Source organism: Kryptolebias marmoratus, linkage group LG1 (genome assembly GCF_001649575.2).
Source record: "Kryptolebias marmoratus isolate JLee-2015 linkage group LG1, ASM164957v2, whole genome shotgun sequence".
NCBI classification, from domain to species: domain Eukaryota; kingdom Metazoa; phylum Chordata; class Actinopteri; order Cyprinodontiformes; family Rivulidae; genus Kryptolebias; species Kryptolebias marmoratus.
In genome coordinates, this window is record NC_051430.1 from 26848164 (window position 1) to 26868641 (window position 20478).

At 38.9% G+C, this 20478-nt stretch overlaps 1 protein-coding gene across 16 annotated transcripts in view; it reads right to left on the reverse strand.

Moving 5' to 3' along the window:
* si:dkey-21e5.1 (potassium channel subfamily T member 1) overlaps positions 1 to 20478 on the reverse strand; it is a 69932-nt gene that overhangs the window by 10231 nt on the left and 39223 nt on the right. For 10 of the 16 annotated variants that reach the window (XM_037977696.1, XM_037977649.1, XM_037977689.1 and 7 more), the window contains 22 exons: positions 19367 to 19472; positions 18902 to 18955; positions 18767 to 18815; positions 18508 to 18567; positions 15769 to 15843; positions 15540 to 15623; positions 13499 to 13593; positions 12007 to 12187; positions 11375 to 11539; positions 10245 to 10381; positions 9396 to 9459; positions 9080 to 9188; positions 8893 to 9001; positions 6767 to 6916; positions 6431 to 6666; positions 6150 to 6170; positions 4715 to 4928; positions 2566 to 2671; positions 2241 to 2413; positions 1551 to 1622; positions 809 to 943; positions 434 to 545 (listed from right to left, as the gene is read on the reverse strand). In XM_037977696.1, the coding sequence (XP_037833624.1) occupies positions 434 to 545; positions 809 to 943; positions 1551 to 1622; positions 2241 to 2413; positions 2566 to 2671; positions 4715 to 4928; positions 6150 to 6170; positions 6431 to 6666; positions 6767 to 6916; positions 8893 to 9001; positions 9080 to 9188; positions 9396 to 9459; positions 10245 to 10381; positions 11375 to 11539; positions 12007 to 12187; positions 13499 to 13593; positions 15540 to 15623; positions 15769 to 15843; positions 18508 to 18567; positions 18767 to 18815; positions 18902 to 18955; positions 19367 to 19472 (2507 nt within the window). The remainder of the gene's footprint in view (positions 1 to 433; positions 546 to 808; positions 944 to 1550; positions 1623 to 2240; positions 2414 to 2565; positions 2672 to 4714; positions 4929 to 6149; positions 6171 to 6430; positions 6667 to 6766; positions 6917 to 8892; positions 9002 to 9079; positions 9189 to 9395; positions 9460 to 10244; positions 10382 to 11374; positions 11540 to 12006; positions 12188 to 13498; positions 13594 to 15539; positions 15624 to 15768; positions 15844 to 18507; positions 18568 to 18766; positions 18816 to 18901; positions 18956 to 19366; positions 19473 to 20478) is intronic. The other 6 variants (XM_025005070.2, XM_017412361.3, XM_017412351.3 and 3 more) reach the window with 1 other exon arrangement.

Genomic DNA, 20478 nt, shown 5'->3' on the forward strand with positions numbered 1-20478 from the left:
TAAAGCACAGCTTATTAATGTGTATTTGCTGACACTTATATGACCCTCAGTATCTAGAAAACCAAACTGGATGTCACCAAATTAAACTGGATTATTTCTGTACAAATAGATGCTGTTTATTCATGTTATTTGCTTGAGAATAACATTAAGTAAAATTCATTTACAGTTAATGATATTTTCAAATGTTAGCAATTACTTAAAGAAATGCTGAATAAGTTTACAGATGAAACAAGTCAAACAGGAAGTTCTGACCCCTGCTAGGCTGATAAAGATGTTTTAATAACTGTACTGCATATGAGTCTCTCTAATCCTCTCTAAACCATCTATTCCTTCAGTTCGATTTTTGAAAACATGGCTGCATGATAAAGTTTCACAGCTCTCACTATCAGACAGGAAAGGAAATGACTTTGCCACCTGGCCTGGAAACACTCACCTTCTCCAGTTTGGACAGAGCGAGGGAGTAGCAGTCCTTCGCTCTGAACTGCATGAACCTCATGTTGGACGGGTGGGTGAGCTCCGTGATGATGCTGAGACTGGGGAATAATCTGAGCAGGAGAGAGAGACAGCAGAATAAATGCTTCGTGCCAGAAAGAAGACCCAGCGTGACAGTGATAAATGTTTTTAATTCTGTTGGCTACAGAAACGATTGTTTTCAGAGCTTTAATAACTGATGCTTGTCTTTAAAAGGAGCTATGTTCCATAAAAAGTCTTGAGCATCTTAGTGAAAACAGATAAGTTCATGAAGTAAATCTGGTGCACACTTGAGCCAGCAATGAAAACAAACATATGCAAGCGCTCAGACTGTTACCTGAACATCGTCTGAACATTGACGATGGTTTTGGCGTCTGCCATGTAGTCCTCCTCGGCACTCATGGTGCTCTCCTTGTCCACAACCACCAAGTTGTCAGCATAGATGATTCCACACTGGAGCAGGTTGTCCAAGCTGGTGCATTCAAGAACCACAGCTATTTATTATATCATTCAACAAAATCTGTCTAATCTACTCCATCAGGCATCATCTGCACAAACTGAATATGCTACAATAAACATCAGTATGAAACTCCTACAAAAGGTGAATTATTACTAAACCTTTCTTTTAAATTATCAGCTGACAGTTCTGATTTATGAATCTATGATTAACTTCTATGGTTAATTAATCATTAATCATAAATCACTCATTTTAAATTGTACCAACAACTATTCTTTTTTATTTATGGTAACAAACACTACAGTATAATTAATACATAATTAGCATCTTAAAAATGTTACTTCGGGGAGTTATTAATTACACTTTACTCAAAACATTTGTTAAATCCTTGGGATGCTCACAGAATCGACTGGTTAAGTTTAACTCTGAGTTTCTTTATAAAAGATTCAACATTGAGCTAAAATGAGCGTCTTTTTGTGTTTAACTAAAGATCAATGCCAAAGTGGATTGTGAATTTATCTTCAACATTCATTAGGTATTAATTTGCAGCATCATTGATCATAAATAAAACAGTGCAAAAGTTTTCCTGTATATTAATATTTTAAAACAACAGAACACTTACTTATCAATAGTTCCGGCCATGAAGTAAACCATTGGAAAGCAGCAAATGGCCTCTAAGAAGTGGTTGTCTGGTCTGCAGAAAGCCAGGAGAAACAGAGGAGCATCAAACACTAATTATCTCTACGAAACCCCAGCGACCGATTACGATGCTGTTCCAGTCATTTCCTGAAATGTGCTTATAGCTGATGAGGGCTGGGAAAATTTGTTTGAATTTCTCCGTGAACGAGGGGGGAAATCAATATTTAATTCTGCGATGAAACGGGAGGTTTAACAGAAACTGGTTGCTATGGAAACTCCCGAGAATCACTTAGCCGGAGCTTCCCCGGCTCTATTTTTGTGTTTATCAGTTTCAGTATTGATAAGGCCAAAGTTAATAAAAAACAGTTTAGTTTAAACATATAACAGAACCACTGCATTGCAAAAATTGCAAATCTCTCAAATGACTGAAATAATGAATGAAAGAATAATAAAAGAAACATATTTCTACTAGTGCATCATTATCGACACTGTCCAGCAGCAAAGCCCTCTGTTCTTCCAGCTCAGAGACGTAAATTAGCATGTCTTTATTGTGTTAAATGTTTAGGGCTAAAACTCTGTGGGGTAGCCATTAGTTCTTAATGCGATTATAACATTTTCAGTGTAAAAATAAAAGCAGATGCATCAGGTTGGAACGGAGGCTGAAGGGTCTTACGGGTAGTCCAGTAGCAGCACTATGGGGTTGAGCTCCTTTCTGGGCCGATAATAAGCTCGCAGAGGGACTATGAAGTTGTAGAGACCATTTCCTGCGGTCTCTGCAGACACTATAATCAGCTTATTTTTGAAGCCGTACGCTTTAGCATCCTCAAAGCTGTTGTGTGTGCAGCCCTGGGCAGAGACAGAGTTCAACAAGAAGTCAGTCAGGCTTTCTGCTGTTCTTGTGCAAGGACAAATCATTATTATTATTTTTTTTACAAAATAATAACAATCAAAAAGCACACATGTAAATGTCACAGAGCCGTGTCAGTGTGCGGCGGCACCTTATCGAGGCGAAGGCAGCAGAACGGAGCTTTCTGCGGCAGCAGGTGGCAAAGAGTTGGAGAGCTGCCGATGTAGGGCGAGTTCGGAGGGTAGCCCTTCACGAAACTGGTGGAAAAGAAACAAAGAAGTTTCCAAAGACAACGAAACATAGAAGTGTTAAAGAAATGAGCAAAAAAAACTACACTTAAACATTAAGCAAACATCAGATTTACATTCAGTATCAGGAAACTTGGGATCAGAATATTCTAACAGACTTTGTGATAAGTTGCATACAGCTTGTGTGTGTGGGTGTGGGCATTCGTTTGTCTGTCTGTAAGCAAAATATCACATGAACCACTGGTCAGATTTGACTGGAACTCTCAGAAAGTAATCATTAGATGTGCATCTACATCGGATTAACCTTTGAGACAGACTGATTCAGGATGTTCACCACAGATAATCAACCATAGCAAACTCAGACTTTTGGTAAAGATTTGGTGTGACAGTAGCTGAGAGTCATCCCCAACACAGACACTGAGGGCTAAATGATCATACCAAATGTTTGTTGAAAGCTTTGGCATGAAAAGCAGCAGGTGATAAACATTTCTCTAATATTTCTGAAGCTTAGCCTCTTTTTTTTATCTACTTGCCTATATTTTTAATCCACCTTGCACAGAGTGTAAGGGTTAGTACCGGACCATTAATCATTCAGTGATATAATCTGTAGTCTCTGGATGGAAAGCAGATATTTTGCCAAATTAATGATACTCATTGCAAACTATGAAATCAAATATAAAAAACCTGACAGAATCTGACAAGTGTAAAGGACGTTTAGGTAGAAATATAAGAGTAAATCTGCTGCTAAACGTGAAAGAAAAGAAGAAGATTGAGGGAGATAAGTGTCAAGGATAGATATTAGTGGTCAAGCAGGGCGGTGGAGCACCAAAGTACAGCTCAGCATTCAGACACAAGGCTGGTGTAGAAGTTCTTCTGCTCCGGTAAGTTTAATGTTTGATTTATTTATTCTCTTCAGACGTTTCCATAAGTAAACAAACAGTTTACATCCAGTCACTAATATTGCGTACAAACTTTAAATGTAAGGACAATTACCCATCAATTTGAGAAAAGTATTGATTACTTTCTATCTTTTTTTGTCCGGTCCACATGGCGTCACAGTGAGTAACTTTAAGATTATCCAGTTTGTGAGGAAGAAAAAGCTGCCTGCATGGATTGTACAGCATGTATCTTAAACCCTTGAGCCAAATCCCCTTCTTACTGTTGTAATTACTTTATTATTTTAATTATGATAATGCATCACTGCTCTTATAGCAAGCTCATTAAATTCTGCTGCAGCTCTGCTCCAATTACTGATGTTCTTTAGCCTGGAGGAGTGACCACGAGGACGGCTGTTGTTTTGTTTTTGTCTTCTTTGATTTGCAGTAAAATGCTGGCTTGATTTGTGTCCTTTAATTTGTAATATGTCAGATGCAGTTAGCCTAATCAATTGCCCTCTACTTTACCAATAAGAGATTTCAGCTGTGATTAGTTGTTGCTGTCAGTCTGTCACCACATGGTGGCACTGTGGGACCTTGAGTTTCACTCCATGTTCCGTGCAGTTACTTTTTAACACTTTATAACTTCAAAAAAGAGAAAAAAACTCTATTCAAGCAGCAGCTCTGAGCCTCAGGTGCTGCAGAGGCTCAGAGGACCATGTTATGTCCAACTGTAAGAAGCTCACTGATGTCAGGGTCAGTCTAATAGGTTCTCCTCTGGAACGTGATACCTTGGTACGTACAACTCCACCGGAATTTGTTACAAATCCTACAAAGAGCCAAAGTTTTCCCTTTCACTTGAAATTCTGTATTACTGGCTTTCTCTGCCTGTGAGTTGATATTAAAGATCTGCAAGCATGAACCTTACGTGAAGAAAAGCTCCAGGCTTCATATTACAACATTAATCTCTGACAGTTTGCCCCTTACAGCATCATGACAAGCTGATTACACACCTATTCCAAACCCATCCATCTCTCCTTCTACGACCACTGAAGCGTGAGGAAGAGGAGTGAGACTGATTGGGTACAGAACACCGCGCAACCCCGCCCCACCCAAATCTCTTCATCTCAACCGCCTGAGCCCTTTCATACATTTTAAACACATTCAAGCGACTTACTCTGACCCCACGGAGCCCTCCTCGTCTGATTGGTTGGTCTCGTCCTCCGATTGGTCGCTGAGGAGGTCGCAGGGCAAAATGGCAGAGGAGTCAGCAATTTCCAGGACGGGTGCAATGCTCGGCCTGCGGCTCCCAGCGCCGTTCTCCGTTGGTAAGGTCAGTTTTCCACTTTCCTCCGGAGGATCGGCGTGCTGCAGATCTATAGCTACGGTGCCTGGAAATTACACAAGCCCATTTTATCAGCAGCGGCGTTTATGCAGACATTACTTCAAAATGCACAATATTATTCAGGGTAATTTGCATGTAAATGCTGTGGTGAGAGCCAGTGACTACTTCTGCCTTCTCGGGGCTGTTCATTTTTAATTTGTTCAGCATTTTAGCTCATTACAGCCCTTTGACACAAACGTTTCACCCTCAGGAGAAAATGTATTGCTTTCCAGAAAGATCTCAGTCTTCAGTGAATGGCATGCAAACAGTAGGGACATAATGTATCCACCAATAAATACACTTGAATATACATCATATAACTATAATATGATGTACCATAACACTACAGTTACTGTTAGGTAAAACAAATATATGACATATGCACAACACATACATAATCTGTTATTTCTGTTAATATTCAACATGTCCAAAAATACACACAATAACTAGGTGTGAAATACGACAAAGTATTAGGGCCACTCAGAAGAAACAGAAATAAGGTTTTGTTTTCCCATTTTTGTTTAGGTTTAAGTTTTGAGGCTAAAGTGTAAATGTCAAGAATTATGTTTCACTGACAGAAAAAAAAAAGTCACGACTTTAAGAAAAGTGTAATTTTTCAAGACTTCAGCCACAGCAAGTGAGCCCAGCTGTGTCCCTGAACCCGACTGTATTCCTTTTATTTGTTTTTAGGTTACTATTATTGTTCAGTCTGAAGGTTATGGATGCATTTTTTACTGGGTTACCTACAAACCAATGTGTAATATTTTAGTTGGAGTCCGAGGTGCTGTTTATTGTTCAAGCTGCAGCAGATCTTGGAGAACCTGTTTCAACCCTCACAATTAGGGTCTCAAACATAAACTCAGTGTTTAAAGAGGGGTTTTTTTAAGGTTAGCACTGCATGTATGTGTTAGAAACTCTTATTGTGAAGGACTGAAACAGGTTATGTGACTTCCTCTGCAGTGGGAGGAATAAATCACACCTCTGATTGGTTCAAAGGTGCACCAATAACCTTCAATAACAACAGCCTAATAACAAATGAAATAAAGAGCATTTCCCTTTAATCTCAAAACTTATATAAAAAAAAATCATTTTGTTTTCCTCTCATTGGCCCTAACACTTCGCCGTCGTGAAACAGTAGTGAAATACAACAGAAACTTTACGTTGTGCAACTTGTGTAGTGTAAAAATGACAAAAAAAAACTAAAAAGATGCGTCATGCATAAACTTACCAAATGAAGTGGCCTGATCAACTTTCACGGGTAAAAAAAACAAACAAGCACATTACAATAATGTCAGCCAACAAAGTAAACAAAAAGCACGTCAGAAAATAAATCATGCATTAGTCAGCAAAAAGCTTCAACCAGGCAGCCACCATTCAGAAATGCACAAAGTGCAGTTTAGACTAAACAAAGCATCCATTTTCTCTTCCCACATGCAAACCTTCTCAGGCCTCTGTCACCTTCCACGGTTCATTTCTAACATCAACCTGCTTCTCTAGTTCTGGTCTTACCCATGCTGGCGATGATGCTGTGCACAGGCAGCCTGGAGGGGGCGTCGTAGAGGCCGGTCACAGGCAGACCCTTGCTGTGCTTCTCCTCCTCTTTGAAGATGAAGGCTGAGTTTTCCTCCTTGGTGATGTTGATGTAGTAGCAGGTGTCGGTAGCGGCCATGATGTGGCGCGGCCCGGGATTCAGGAGGATGCTCTTGTTGTCCTCCCTCTTCACGCCGATCAGACACACTCCATACCTGCCAGAGAGTTTAAAAACACACCTCAGCTTTACACCCTGTTTTCAGTTCCCAGAGACATCAGAGTTTAAGACGGTGAACCAGCGAAGGATTTACTAACTTCTTGTGGGCATGGAAGGAGGCATACGTGAAGCTCTTTCCATCATACTCCCCAAAAAACTTGCTGTCACATAAGCGGATGTGGTAGACCTCGTTTCCAGAGCAGCGTCCATACATCTTCTGCCACTGCTCCGGAGACATCTGCCCTTCCCTGAAACATTATCAGGTCAATTTTAACAGCAACATTACATTAAACTTGTAATTATGCTTGAACTAGCTGACAACACATCTCTATGCAGCATTGATCTCATCCTATTCATATTTCAGATGTGGCTGTAACTTTAATTAATGAGAGACAATTTTAAATAAACCTCATTTGCCTCTCAGTAGATCTTATTTCTCCACAGACAAAAAAATCAAACCCTTTCTGATCTGGTTCTCACACATGAAAGAGTATTTAGAAAAATCATGTAGGTCATGACTTTAAATCTGTATGATGACGCTCAAATCAACACCTGCCACAGAGATGTCTGTTTAAATTTCCGGCACATTCACGGCCAGAAGCAAGTGCAAGCTTCTAAAATTAAAATGGATGTGCTGTGCCGAGAAGTTAACCAGAATGAGGAAAACACCAGCAGAGAAACAGCGTGATGTTGGGAGCAGACTTCTGAGTCTGTGTGACTGTGAAGACTTTCCTGCAGAAAAATCCCTCATATTTGACCAATCAGTCAAGTTCAGTTAAATCTGTTCACATGAAGAATGACCACAAACTGTATGTGAGAAGAGGACGTGGCCGCAGTGAAGGCAGCCATTTGTTTCTGAGACCCAGGTGAACACTCAGCGTTTCATTCTTATGGACTGTTTGGACCCAAAGTGACCACGTTTGGACAACTGTACGACTGGAGGGTGAAGCTTCAAAGCTTATTGGACAAAGATACAGATTTTAAGAGCTTAACATCCAGAAAAACAAAAAAATATTTTTTAAAAGGATTGTCAACCGATCAGTGAGTGCATTAAGCTGTTTGTAAGGAGCTAAAGACACATAGGAGTCGGACACTAGTGGGCATCAGATCCTGAACCACATTAGTTTAGCTACAGAAGCTTCTTATTTATTTTAACGGGTTATTGGAGTTACTTTACACAAAATATTGTTCAAAAACTAATCATTTTTTTCCATACACCACATTAAAACAGCACCTCTGTCCACCTCCTGCCAGAAAGGCTCCATTTTGAACAATTAATCTGTTCGAGCTCCTTGAACGACTTCAGTTTGGAAACAGAGCTGATTTGTAATTAGACTGATGAGTCGACAGTTCGAGCAGAGCCAAGACCGAATTATGAGGATTAGGAAACTTCTTCAAGAAGGTAAATCATCACGAAATGTTTGTTATTCCCAGTCATCTGTGTCTAAAATCTGGACCAATTACAAACAAAACAGGAAGGTTGTAAAAGAACCCGACTTTAAAATATCACTTTAAACTGATATTTAAAGGAAAAGATGACATTCGGCACCTAAAAGAGTTCAGTGCAGCCGCAGCTTCCTGTTTACTCACATGACACCATCACAAAGACAAATATTAACACACATTTATTTTTACTTTAAATGACATTCAACTCTTCCTTTTCCTACAATGAAAAGCCCAGATGGAATAATTTTAGAGAATGTGCTCAGAGTTTGTGCAGCAAACCTGAAAACATTCGTTTGGCTTTGTGTAAGACTACAAAACACCGACCAGCTAGCTCCCCCAAAGCCCCCTAACTCAGCAAGTAACAAATTCATTTCATCTGTTCAAAAAACAACAACAACAAAATAAAAATGACAAAATAAAAACCTGCTGGCTGTTGAGTTTGTTGTATTTGAACAAAGCCAGGCTGTTTCCAGTCTTTAAGCCAAGCTCAGGCTGAGCATTTTTAATTAAAGAATATTTAATTAACTTGTAGGAGAACAAAATTCAGCTTTCCAAAAGAAAACGCATAAAGGTAATTTGTGTGATGTGAAATCAGCGATCAGGGTTTTTACTGAAAACAGACACAAATCAAACTAATAAAATATAATACACTGGCAAAGCCTGTTTATGTTTGACAAATTTAAACGCCATCTGGATTTAATTATTTAGAACAGTAGAGTAAATAAGCTGCTGACAGTGAACAGTTTGCACACATAGATAAGTGGCGGTGTGTACTCACTGTCCTCTGGAGGTGTGAACCAAGAGAGTCACTAAAGTGGACGTGGCCGGACACACGCAGTTCAGAGCCAACATGGCGTATTTGAACTCCTCCTCACACACAACGTGGTCTGTTCAGATGAAAGAAATCCGACAGTTTCGGAATCTGACTGCGAAACGTTGGTACTTCTGATTCTATCCACACTCACCAGCAAACTTCACGTGGAATTTATTTTCTGGTTTGAGGATTTGGACGTAGAGCGGACAGTTTGGAGCGAAGTCCTTCGCAGCCCAGGCCCTCAAAATAGTCTGGTGATCCTGCAGGAAGAGAAACGGCTTCATTACACAGAGACTTACTCATGAATGCAATAGGAGTTTTACGACCCCTGAAATTTGTTTCAAAGATTCAGCATGACCTCCATGTTTAATAGACCATCGCGGTAACATTTAAATATCTCCGACTGTTTTCGGAAAAATGAAAATCGTCTTTATTTGCTTTGACTGGTTCATTTTTATGCAACTCACAGCAGCAGTTCGGTCAACTTCATTCCTGCTGCTCAGGATGAAGCATGCCTCGGCGTCGTCCATCCTAAATGAATCAAAGAACAGACAAATGAGGATCTGGTCACAGGATGGTGGCAGCGAGGGAGCAAATTCAGACACAAACATAAAATGTATTATTGAAGTGCATTTATGCATGATGTGACTGCACGGATGCTAATGTTGTGTGAAAACAATCTGCTGTTAGTCAGGTGTTAAACTGCAGAAGGTGTTGCACATGAAGGGGCAGTAAAAGCTTATTTTTTTAATCAGATAATTCACGAATTTAAGACATATTAGCGTGAAACAAGTTTGAAAAATCCTTCAGCGTAGCAGGAAGTGATGGATTTATAAATCCAGTTGTGGGACATGGTCGTTGAAAATTAAATGAACTCCTGGATTATCATTTGACTGCTACTGAGAAATAGTTTAACCCCAAAAAGCAGCAAAAAATGTAATCTTTGAATTGAACACTACTGCAAGGACATTCTATCAATACAGTGACAACATGCAGGTCAAACTACATCCCTGGGTGGTGTAAAACACATTTCTACTCCTGTTTCTGCATGCAGCCTGTGATGCGAGCAGATGTTCAGCTTAGAGTGAAATCTCATTCCAGTCAGATGCAAGCAGAGGGCAACCAGACAACTTGTACCTAATGCACCCTGTGACTGCATCTCTGTGCAACTGAATTTAAAAATGAACTGAACATCGTATAAGACAGAAACCTTTCCAAAACAAAACAAAAAAAACTAAACAAACCCCCACATGTAGAAGTGGTTTGTTTTTCTGCTTTTGTCTAAATGTGAGATTCCGAGCCCCGCTTTTACTCACTTGGCCCTCATGAGGTCCTGGTCTTTGAGGGCGGATCCCTGCAGGTAGATGACCCTCTGGGACCACAGAGGGATCTGGAGGATACGACGAACCTGAATGTCTATTTCTGTTGGACACAGGATCACCACATAATAGTCCTGCAACACAACACAGAGTCCTTACTTTTAAAGCCCAAACTTGTTTTCAGACCTTTCATTTTTATGCAGGACATTAAAGATTCATGACTATTTATGAAAAAACCTCAAAGTTATAGTCTGGCTGAGACATGAGTACTTTCATTAAAAAAAACACAGCACAGACAAATTTCTCTCAGAAGATTTTAGTAGAGTTCTAAGTTCTGATCATATAAGTTACCATTATTACTCGCACATATTCTGTGCAGTAAAGCTTGTTACTTATGTCTCATAAAAAAGACACATCTTTAATGTGCTTAACATTAAACGTTTTTATGAACCTGAGGGGACACTTTAAATTCTCTTTGTCTTTTTTTATCTTGTGTAATTATCCTGCACTGATCCCACATGATTATCCAGAAGAAAATATATTAAACTAATGGAAATACAATAAATCCTAAATCAGCCTTGCATGTGATGCAGCTAATCACACAACTGAATAATCAGGAGCTGCAGGTCAGCAGCTATCTGACAGTTATAGGTGCTCATTGCAAAGCATGCAATCAAACAAAAAAAAAGATCTCCTAAACTACATGAAATGGTGAAGTTTGACAGAGCGGGTCCACAGTCGATGTAAACAAAGCACTCAACAGAATTTGCAACAAACCAGGTGGAAGCTTGAGTCACATGACTGACCTTCATTACGCCGGCTATAGTCTGCGCAGGTAAACAAATGTGGTCGATACGTTTAACGTTTGGCTTATTTTCAGTCACTTCATTAGTTTCCATAGATATACAAACACACCAGGTAGTTGGCATCCGGTCGCACATTTTGCTTCAAATTTTTAATTTAAGGACACATTAACCATCAATATGAGAAAAAGATTTAGGAAAATATGATTACCTTTTAAATACTCTGTGGTTTGACTTTACGTCACCAATAAGACTTTTAAATAAGTTCATAAAATCTGTGCTTGTACTTTTCCACCGCATTTAAAAAGGTCTCGTCCACTGCACCTGCAGTCTTGGATGAGCGTAGAACTCGTTGAGGAAATCCATCAGCAGGTCGATCTTCAGCGAGCTGACACACAGCACCACGTGTTTCTCGGTCTGCGCCCGGTGACGGCTGTAGTTCCCTCCCAGCTTCTGGCTCTCCATCCACAGGTACGCTAGTTCCTCAAACTAACAACACAGGTGGGAAATCAAAAACTATAAGAACAAAGCAAACGAATCGAGACAGATCTGATCCTAAGACACAGATGGTTTGAAAACTGTTGATCGGAATAACTTGCAAGAAACAGGATTTTATTTCCATTTCTCTCCCAGTTAGTTTTACAGTGACAGAATTTCTTCAAGACATCTGAGGTGATGAAGTTCGGTGTTGGGAGAACAGTAAATGTACGAGGGAGCGAGTGTGAACCAGCACAAGTTCGGCCAACATTTGGAGTGAGATTTGCGAACTCCTTCTGCATCCAAAACTCAGAGACGCAACACCTCGTTATATTTTAAATCACTGTCAGTCCTCGTTAGCTGCGGGAGAGTCTCATGGTAATATTTGATAACCTCGTGAAGCTGTGTAAGCAGAACATCAAAAAAGCACAGATCAAAGACGAGGTTCTCGTGGAGCCCTGGTTTCGTCCAGCATGTACCTGCAGTGGGAGGACTACAAGAGCAACGCAGATGAGAATGACCACCAGGAGCTGGGAAGGCCAGATCTGAGGCGTAACGTCCCCGTAGCCCACAGTGGAGAAGGTGACGATGCAGAAATAAAATGAGTCAAACAACGTCAGGTTCTTCCCAGCTCTCTCTAGATGCTGAATCCCACAAGCTCTGCAGGACAAAAAAAAGAATTATTCACATCAGTGCCTCCAGGAAAACAATCAAAATAAAACACTTGATATATATCTCATTAAGGCAAGGTGCTTCAGGAATACGATGTAGACAGATCCAGAGTGAATATCAGAATATCAGAATTCAATTTGAACTAAGATTACAAGAAAACAAAATCAATACAGCGCAGGCTTTGGTTCAGTCTCTCATTTTAAGTGACAGCATTGATTGTTCCATCAGTTCTGTCTCACTGCTTGTGCCAGCTAATTTGTTTTGTTCTTTTTCTAAGACAGATTGAAGGTTTAATGAAACCTAGAGACACAGGAAATAAAGCTGTTTAAACGAGACAGCGTGAAGAGGAGGAAATGATGAGTGCTGGTCATGGTTCGGGAACTCTGCTGAAGAGCTACGGCCTTAAAGGAAGTAGCTATGATTTCAATAAAATGGTGATATAGAAAGGGAAAATCGAACAGAAATAGATGAAAGGTGGGTGAATAACAGAAGTCCAGTGGGTTTTATTGGTTCAACATCAACAGTGAATTATAAACCTGTATGAAAGTTACAATATGAGGTGCTCTTTGTTAATAAAATGAAAGTCACTCCAGTCACACAACAACTTCTGATTGATGAAGACAGAAAACTTTAAAAACGTCATTTTTAATAACGAATCTGCAGTAAAAACCTGTCTGACAGAACATAATTCAGACAGATTTTATTAAAGCCTTAAAGACAGCTGAATGATTTGTGCCTGCAGAAGAAAAATACAACAAAACAAACAGTTGAGAGCAGAATCAATCTCATACAAAAGGGCAGCTAAATTAGATTAATTCATTTCTGACAGAAACAAATTTACTTCCGTCTGAAATAAATTAGCTCAGCCACGTGAGAGAAGATGAATTCTAACAAACAAAATGCTCAAAATCAACTGTGTCCTAATTAAAAAGGAAAAAAATGAAGATTTTATTAGAGTCTTCACAGATGATTGACACAAACAAAACTAAAACTCTGTATCAAACAGTTCAAGCTGCCCACTAATTGCTGACCATATTATTCTGGAACTTGTTTTAAAACAGAAAAAATAAAGAAATACTGCTTTAAAAATTAAAGTAAGATCTCATCTTTTTCTTTATATCCTGAGGAATTAGTTTATTTTTCCACTTGTTTAACTGTGACACATAAAAGGAAGCTTTAGTCGCTCTTTCAGGGATTCCTTCAGTCAAATTTGATGCACTTTTGGCCTGACTGCTACAGCAACCAACGAGACGCTGCGTTTAACGTTAAGAGCTGTTTGAATAACAGATGCCGACTCACCCGGTGAACACCAGACACAGTAAGGTGCAGATGAGGATGAACACTTGGTTGAACATGGCAGAGTGGGTCCTCTGGATGGCACGGTGGAAATCATTCTGGGGACAGGAGAAAAGATTACTGAACAGATCCAAACTGTGTGTGCCATGACTGAGAAATAAAACTTTACTCTGGATTATGAATAAAAACTAACATTGCTCCTGAGAACAATGTAAGAAAAAGCTAATTACAGGCCTACTTTTACAAGAAGACTCAATATTTCTGCCACTGAGTAAAGAAGCGTTGCTCATTGTTACGGTGTGTGCGTTTAAAGAGTGTTAGATGGTGTGGAGTAAGTGGAAGGACAACAACATCGGTGTTGTCAGGCAAACACGCAGACCCTTCCTCACTTCTGCAGTTTGTCTCTGTGACTTCATTCCCTAACAGCTCACAGACAAATGATGCTCCCAATTCCACATCTGTATCTGCACACACACCTCTTTTCATGCAAAGATCCACCAAAACCACGTATGCATTTCTTCACACATGTTGTTTTAATTTACATTGCAGTTCTGAAATATAAGTGCTCAAAAAGTTGGGTTGGAAAAAGAAATCTCAATTTATTTTTAAACAAACTCCTTTAAAATCCAACTACTACACTTCTTTTGGTAAACTCCCACAGGAGCAACTAACCTCTATAGCTGCACCTTGTTAGCACGCCCCGCCTGCCACCTCCTCGCTGCTGGACCCGGATCTACCATCTGCCAACTCCACGCTTTGGCATAAAGCTCTCACTCTGTCATGGCCTCATCGGAATCACAGTGATCTCATATCACACTGCTTGGATATTAATTCAAGGGTTTTAAATTCCATGTATCTGTCAGAACCTTTAACATGAATGAGACCTTTTTAATTCTGTGCATTTTTTGCTTCAAAGTTGTAAAAAAAACAAAAAAAAACAAAAAAAAAAACCAACCTTCTGCAGTATGAAGGTGTGTCTGCCAGTAGAAAAAAAGAAAAATCTGGCAATTGTGACATCCACTTCTTTCTAAGCAAGTTAGCTTCCCGAACCTGAATAAATCAGAGGTGTCCATGATAAAGGCCGACTAATTAGACGGACAGCTAATTTATCAAAGCGCCCAGTTACTGCTAACAACGTTACAGCGACGTAGCCGGAATAACCTGCTTCAGATAGATGCACTGCTTTGTGCACAGCTCAAATGTGTTTACAGAAAGAGAGGGTAATGAGCTCGTTCAAATCAATCCTGTTCAATTAAACCCTGTTAATGTTTACAACATTCACAGCCAACTTCATTCATCAGCTTCTAATACAGCTGCTGTAGGAAGGTTAATTCTCCCTGCAACCTGCTGAAGAGCTGTGTGTGAAGCTGGGATATTTTATGTTTTGTCTCTTCATCTTCATTACATTTAGTTTACTAAAGGAATAAATGCTGTGTGCTGCAAACCCAAGTCATACAGGTCTGGGGTTGCATGAGTGCGCTTAGAAGATTTCATTTACACTACTGTGGCAGCAGAGCAGCAGTAATGGAGGAAAATACACCGACATTTTAAACAAACGTGCTGCCTTCAAAATAACATATTTTCAAAGAACATCCATGCATTTTTAAACAAAACAACAGAAAGCTCCATTCTGCACACATCAAATCACTGCAGGACAAACAGACACATATGCTGCCTGTAGTTTGGAAATTAATACTGCAAAAAACAACTACAAACAGTTTTTTAAAGCTTGCAGAAAAAATAAGGAAGAACAGCACCAGAAATGATTTCATGCTTGCTAAAACGTCTTGTGTTGTAATAACAATCGAGCAACATTTTAAAGCAGTAAAATTCATACTGCTCCAACTTTAATTTGGATGTCTTGTGTTGTTAAAATGTAACAATTAACAAATGAAGAGAAACAATTGAAACAAAAAAAGGTTAAAATCATTTGCCATGAAATTAAATGTAACAATTGCTGTTTTTTTTTTTTAGAGTTGCACATTATAAATTCAGTGTATACAGCGCAAGAATAATAAAAACAACAACAACAACAACAACTTACAATCATGTTCTCCAGAGCGCCTTTGGCGAGCCAGCAGTTGAGAAATACGGGAACAAATATGGTTCTTAATGGTTTCCAGAAGATCTAAAGGAAGAAAAGGTGGGACAAAAAAAAAAAAAAGATGTTACAAACATATCCTCTAAACATACGGTAAGAAATATGAAGAGAAATAAATGATTCTGTACTCTGCAAAAAAGAAAAACGGAGCAGCCTCGGCTGAAATACTCACTGTGACTATAAATGGTACTGTATTGATCATCTCCAATATGAAGGATATCTGGAAGATCTGCTCCCAAATGTTCCCCTAGAGGTGAGATTTATAAGAAAAGATCAAGAAAACCAGTGAGTGTTTATAGTGCTGGAGAGGATAAGTAGCTAAAACCTCAAGAATCAATGATGAATAAGAAATTATTTTATATATGACTTTCTTTGGTATGAATAGATTTACTATCTTGTCTGGAAATCAAACTTGTTTGCATCTCCTTCTAATGATGCAGAGCTACGGTGTCAGGTTATATAAAACCAGCATTATGTTCTTAATTAGATCTCTATTCAGATTATTGCAGTCCTCATTCTCTGTTTGAAACATCCGTTATGCAATATAATAACACGCCGAGCTGTGTATTCAGTGTGGTGCTGAATAAGAAAGGCTTGGCCTTTTCCAATCAGCAGAGATAGAAATATGGTTTATTTCTGGTCTCACACCACACTGCAGCTAACAACAAGATGTCGGCTTAATCTTCAGCAGGCGGTGCACGATAACATTCAGCAAAAACCACGACACAATGTGAAAGGAGGACTGCATTTAAATCACAGACAGAAACTAAAGCTGAGCCTTCAGTTTTCTGTTAGATTGTGCACAAATCATTTTAAAGTCTAGAGTTTGTCCCAGTTTAGAAACACACAATATTCTGGAGCCATTCCAAATAAAATGAAATTAGGATTTTTTTGAAGGAATGCATTTCGCCCGCCTCCTTGCATGATAACGTTTTCAACAAGGATCTCGCAACAACGAACACACACACACACACACACACTCAGTCAATCTGTCATGGCAGAAAAGTGATAATAAATGCAACAGAAATCCATTAAACAATCCTTTGAAGAAAGATGAAAAAGATGTGATTTAAGACAAAAAGATTGTCTAAATATAAGACAATAAATTTCTCAGGATCATCTCAGAAGCACAGGATGGGAGTAATTGTGTGAGAGGAGAAGAAAGCTGTCAGAGTTGTTAGATGCTTCCTAATATTACAACATTATGTCACCACAGAATTCACTTTCTACTGACTGTTGCTCGATATACTTTCTTGTACACCTTTAATGCTCCTTTTGTAGAACCACTGGCAAAAATGATGGAGTTCCACATCTTGGAGGATGTTCTTTCATATGTTTAATTTTGTATAATAAAGCAATGAATGCCACAAAACTATATCTTTTTTCTAAATTCCAACCGTCTGGCACTAGTGAAAAATAAAAAAATAAATATAATTGCTGTAGTTAATCACAATTTCTATTTATTTATTTTTTTAGATCATGCAAAGGAAAAAAAAGGGAATAGTTCTGTAATTTGCAGCTCTAAAAACAAACGCCTGCATCAGCTTGAATCTGCTAATTAGTCTTCAGTTAAAAGGAGACGGCCAAAGAGAACTGACATAAACTATGGCTCCAACAGGAGAGAGGTCAGCTGAAACAAAGGAGAGGATTATGAAACGTCTTCACGAAGGTTCATCCTCAAAAGATGTTTTGTTTATCCCACACAGCTGTGTCTAAAGTCTGAAACAAGTACAAACAAAATAGGAAAGTTGTAAAAGGGAAGCACACTGGTAGACATCACAGCATCAAGACAGGAAACTTTAAGAAATATGTCCTGAAAACAGAAAATGCAGAATAAAACAAACGAGAAACAAGTGAGCAGACACTGGAGTCAATGTCTGTGACTGAGCTGTAAGAAATCACCTAAAAGAAATAGGATTTACATACAGTGAAGCCATCTTTAACACCAAAACAGAAAAAAAAAACGAAGATGACTGCCTGAAGAAAAAAAGATCACATTCTCTGCAGTCATTGATGATTTGGGTCTGCCTGTCAGGTAAAGGTAGTTATTATATCTTCAATAAATGTCAAAGTCTACATTATAATTTTGGATACTTTTCTTTTTCCATTAGCTGAAAGAATGTTTTAGGATGACGACTTCATTTTTTAAGATCATATTGCATCTTGTCATACAGCAAAGGGCTTGAAAACTTTCCTTCAGGACAGACATGTCAACGATATGAACTGCAAAAAGCCCCGATCTCAAACCATTTGACAATCTCTGGTGGAAATTGAAGAAAATGGCCAAAGACAAGACTCCAACCTGCAAAGCTCATCAGGCGGCAGCAATAAGAGACCGTGTGTCATTAGTTAGGTCCATGCCTCAGCTGTAATAAAAGCCAGAGGAGGTGCAATAAAGTATTAATGGTGCAGTGTTTTTCTAATGGTTCCATTTCCCCCCCCCCTTGGAAATGAGTGAGTCCACATTTTTACCTCTACTTGAGCAAAAAAAAGGAAAAAAAAATCAATTGTGGCTGACAAAGATTATATTTCTTTTTTTATTGCTTCTTAATGCCAGAAGGTTGGAATTTTGAAAAATTATGGTTTTCTAGCAGGTCTGCTTTTATTTTTATAATACAAAATTAAACAATTCAAAAGAACATTCTTCAAGAGTGGTAATGTCATCATTTTTGACAGGGTTTAGCCACCAAATCTACAGAAAAGCACCAATATGTTGCCCTCATATCGAACACGTACAGCACTTCCAGTGCAGTGTGTAACCCAGCTGTGTTAGTTTGGATAACTGGACTCAACTATGAAAGGTTTTAGTCCATAAAAGAGAACAAACAAAGTTCTGGACTCTGATCCAAAAGTTGTGAGGAACCACAGAAGATTAATGAGATGAAGTGAGTTGTGTGAAGGAGCCTCTTACCTTATAGCTGAGATATGTGATAAGCATAGTCTCCAAGAAACTGATTAAGGCCACTGTCACCTGCAGCAGAGAGGAAGGAGAGATGAATGAAGCCCAAATCTGCAGAATCATCTCTTTTGGTTTCTGAGCTTTCACAGAGGAATTACAGCCCTCAATGGTTTTGCCTAATAAATGACAGCTGGTGATTTGTGCTTGAATTACCCTTTAAAATTCAGTTCATGCACTGAAATATAATTTATGTCCACTTTCACAGCCTCACCTGTACTGCCCATACAGAATCACATCGAGTCACCCAGAAAATACGGGTCCTGTAAAATAAATAAATATTAATCAGAGTATTTATTAATAAAGGCGACACAACTGAATATTAAAGTACGTTTTATCTGAAACCCACCAGTCAATTTCTGACTCTGTAGTATTAAATGAACTGATGTTGCGACGTATTGCACTGCAGAGAAAAATAAAAAAGGGCAAGAGAAAAACAAAAATAGCTTTTAAATGTGTGTGAATGTGAGCACATGTAAGGAAATAAGCCTGTAGGCAGAGCAAACAAAACAGAAACCTGTTTAAAACACAATATGTAAGCTCAGTGAAACAAAAGAAGGTGTAACTTGATGTTTGTCACTGACTCCACGTGTTTTTGGTCACGTCGCAAATAAAGCAACTTCATTCTCAAGAAAGGCCTGTGGCTTTTTATGTAGACAAATTCTTGGATCATCTAGTCATCTAGTCGATTTGAAATTCAATGAATGGAGTCAGTTTTAAGTGGCTAAACAAATCAAAAATCAATAATTAAGTAGTAAATAACACTTTTAAATTGAAAGAGTGAATAAGTGGAGCGTCTCCTGCCGACTCTCACCATGGGGTACCGTTGGGCTCTTTGGGGCTGTCCAGGCTGACTCTGACTATGTAGAGAACACAGGTGAGAATCTTCAGTGCGAAGTTGAACAAACGGATTCTTAAGCCTACAAAGCAAAAAAAAAAAAAGAAACAACCATTTGATTCAATTTTATTCACAGGGTTACAGATTATACACAAGGCTCCAATCTGCAGTTAAAACACAGGTTTTTCACTGACAATAAAAGAAGTCTCACTCTTTGAAGCAAAGTGTTTGCTTTAAAGCTCATAAAAAACCAAGACTGGAATTTGCCAAAATGCATCTTGACAAGCCACAAGGTTTCTGGGAGAGTCTCCTTTGGACAGACAAGACAAAACTGGAGCTTTTAGGCAGCAAGTACAACCAGCTTTATGTTCCTAGACCCAAAAATAAAGCTTACAAATAATAGAACAGTGAAACATGGAGGTGGCTCGGTTCTGCTCTGGGACTGGTTTGCTGCAGCCAGCACAGGGTGTCTCGAATCTGTGCAGGGTGCAACGAAATCAAGACTATCAAGGCATTTCAGAGTGAAATGTGCTGCCCAGTGTCAGCGGTCACCAACAAGAAAATGGCCCAAAACAGGCAGCGAAAAACAAGAATGGCTCAAAGACTTCAGACTGTTCTGAAGTGGCGTTCTGAGCCTGAATCTGAATCTGTGGAAGGAGCTGAAACATGCAGTCTGTTGAACCAAACTCCAAAAACAACGACTGATTTTCATGAGTTCATTTTCATTAATTGTTTTCATATTATTACTTTAGTCAATTTCATGGTATTTCAGTGACTTCTGTAGGTTTTTCTTCCTATAACAAAAGAAGCTACAAACAAACTTATCCACATCTGTAGCTTTCAAACCCACCAAGAATAACACAAAAATAACACATTTATGAGTGTAGCTCACATTGTAGAAACACTAAATGAGTGACCAGCTTACGTGGATGCATCAGAGGGATTATAGTATTATAGAATCCCGCTTTTCATTTTGAATAAACAGACATTTTGTACACAATTAAGTACAAATATAACCATCAACTTCACATGGAATTAGGAGAGAAACCTGGCTGGAGACATGTTTGGTATCCAGGGGCTGGTGATGG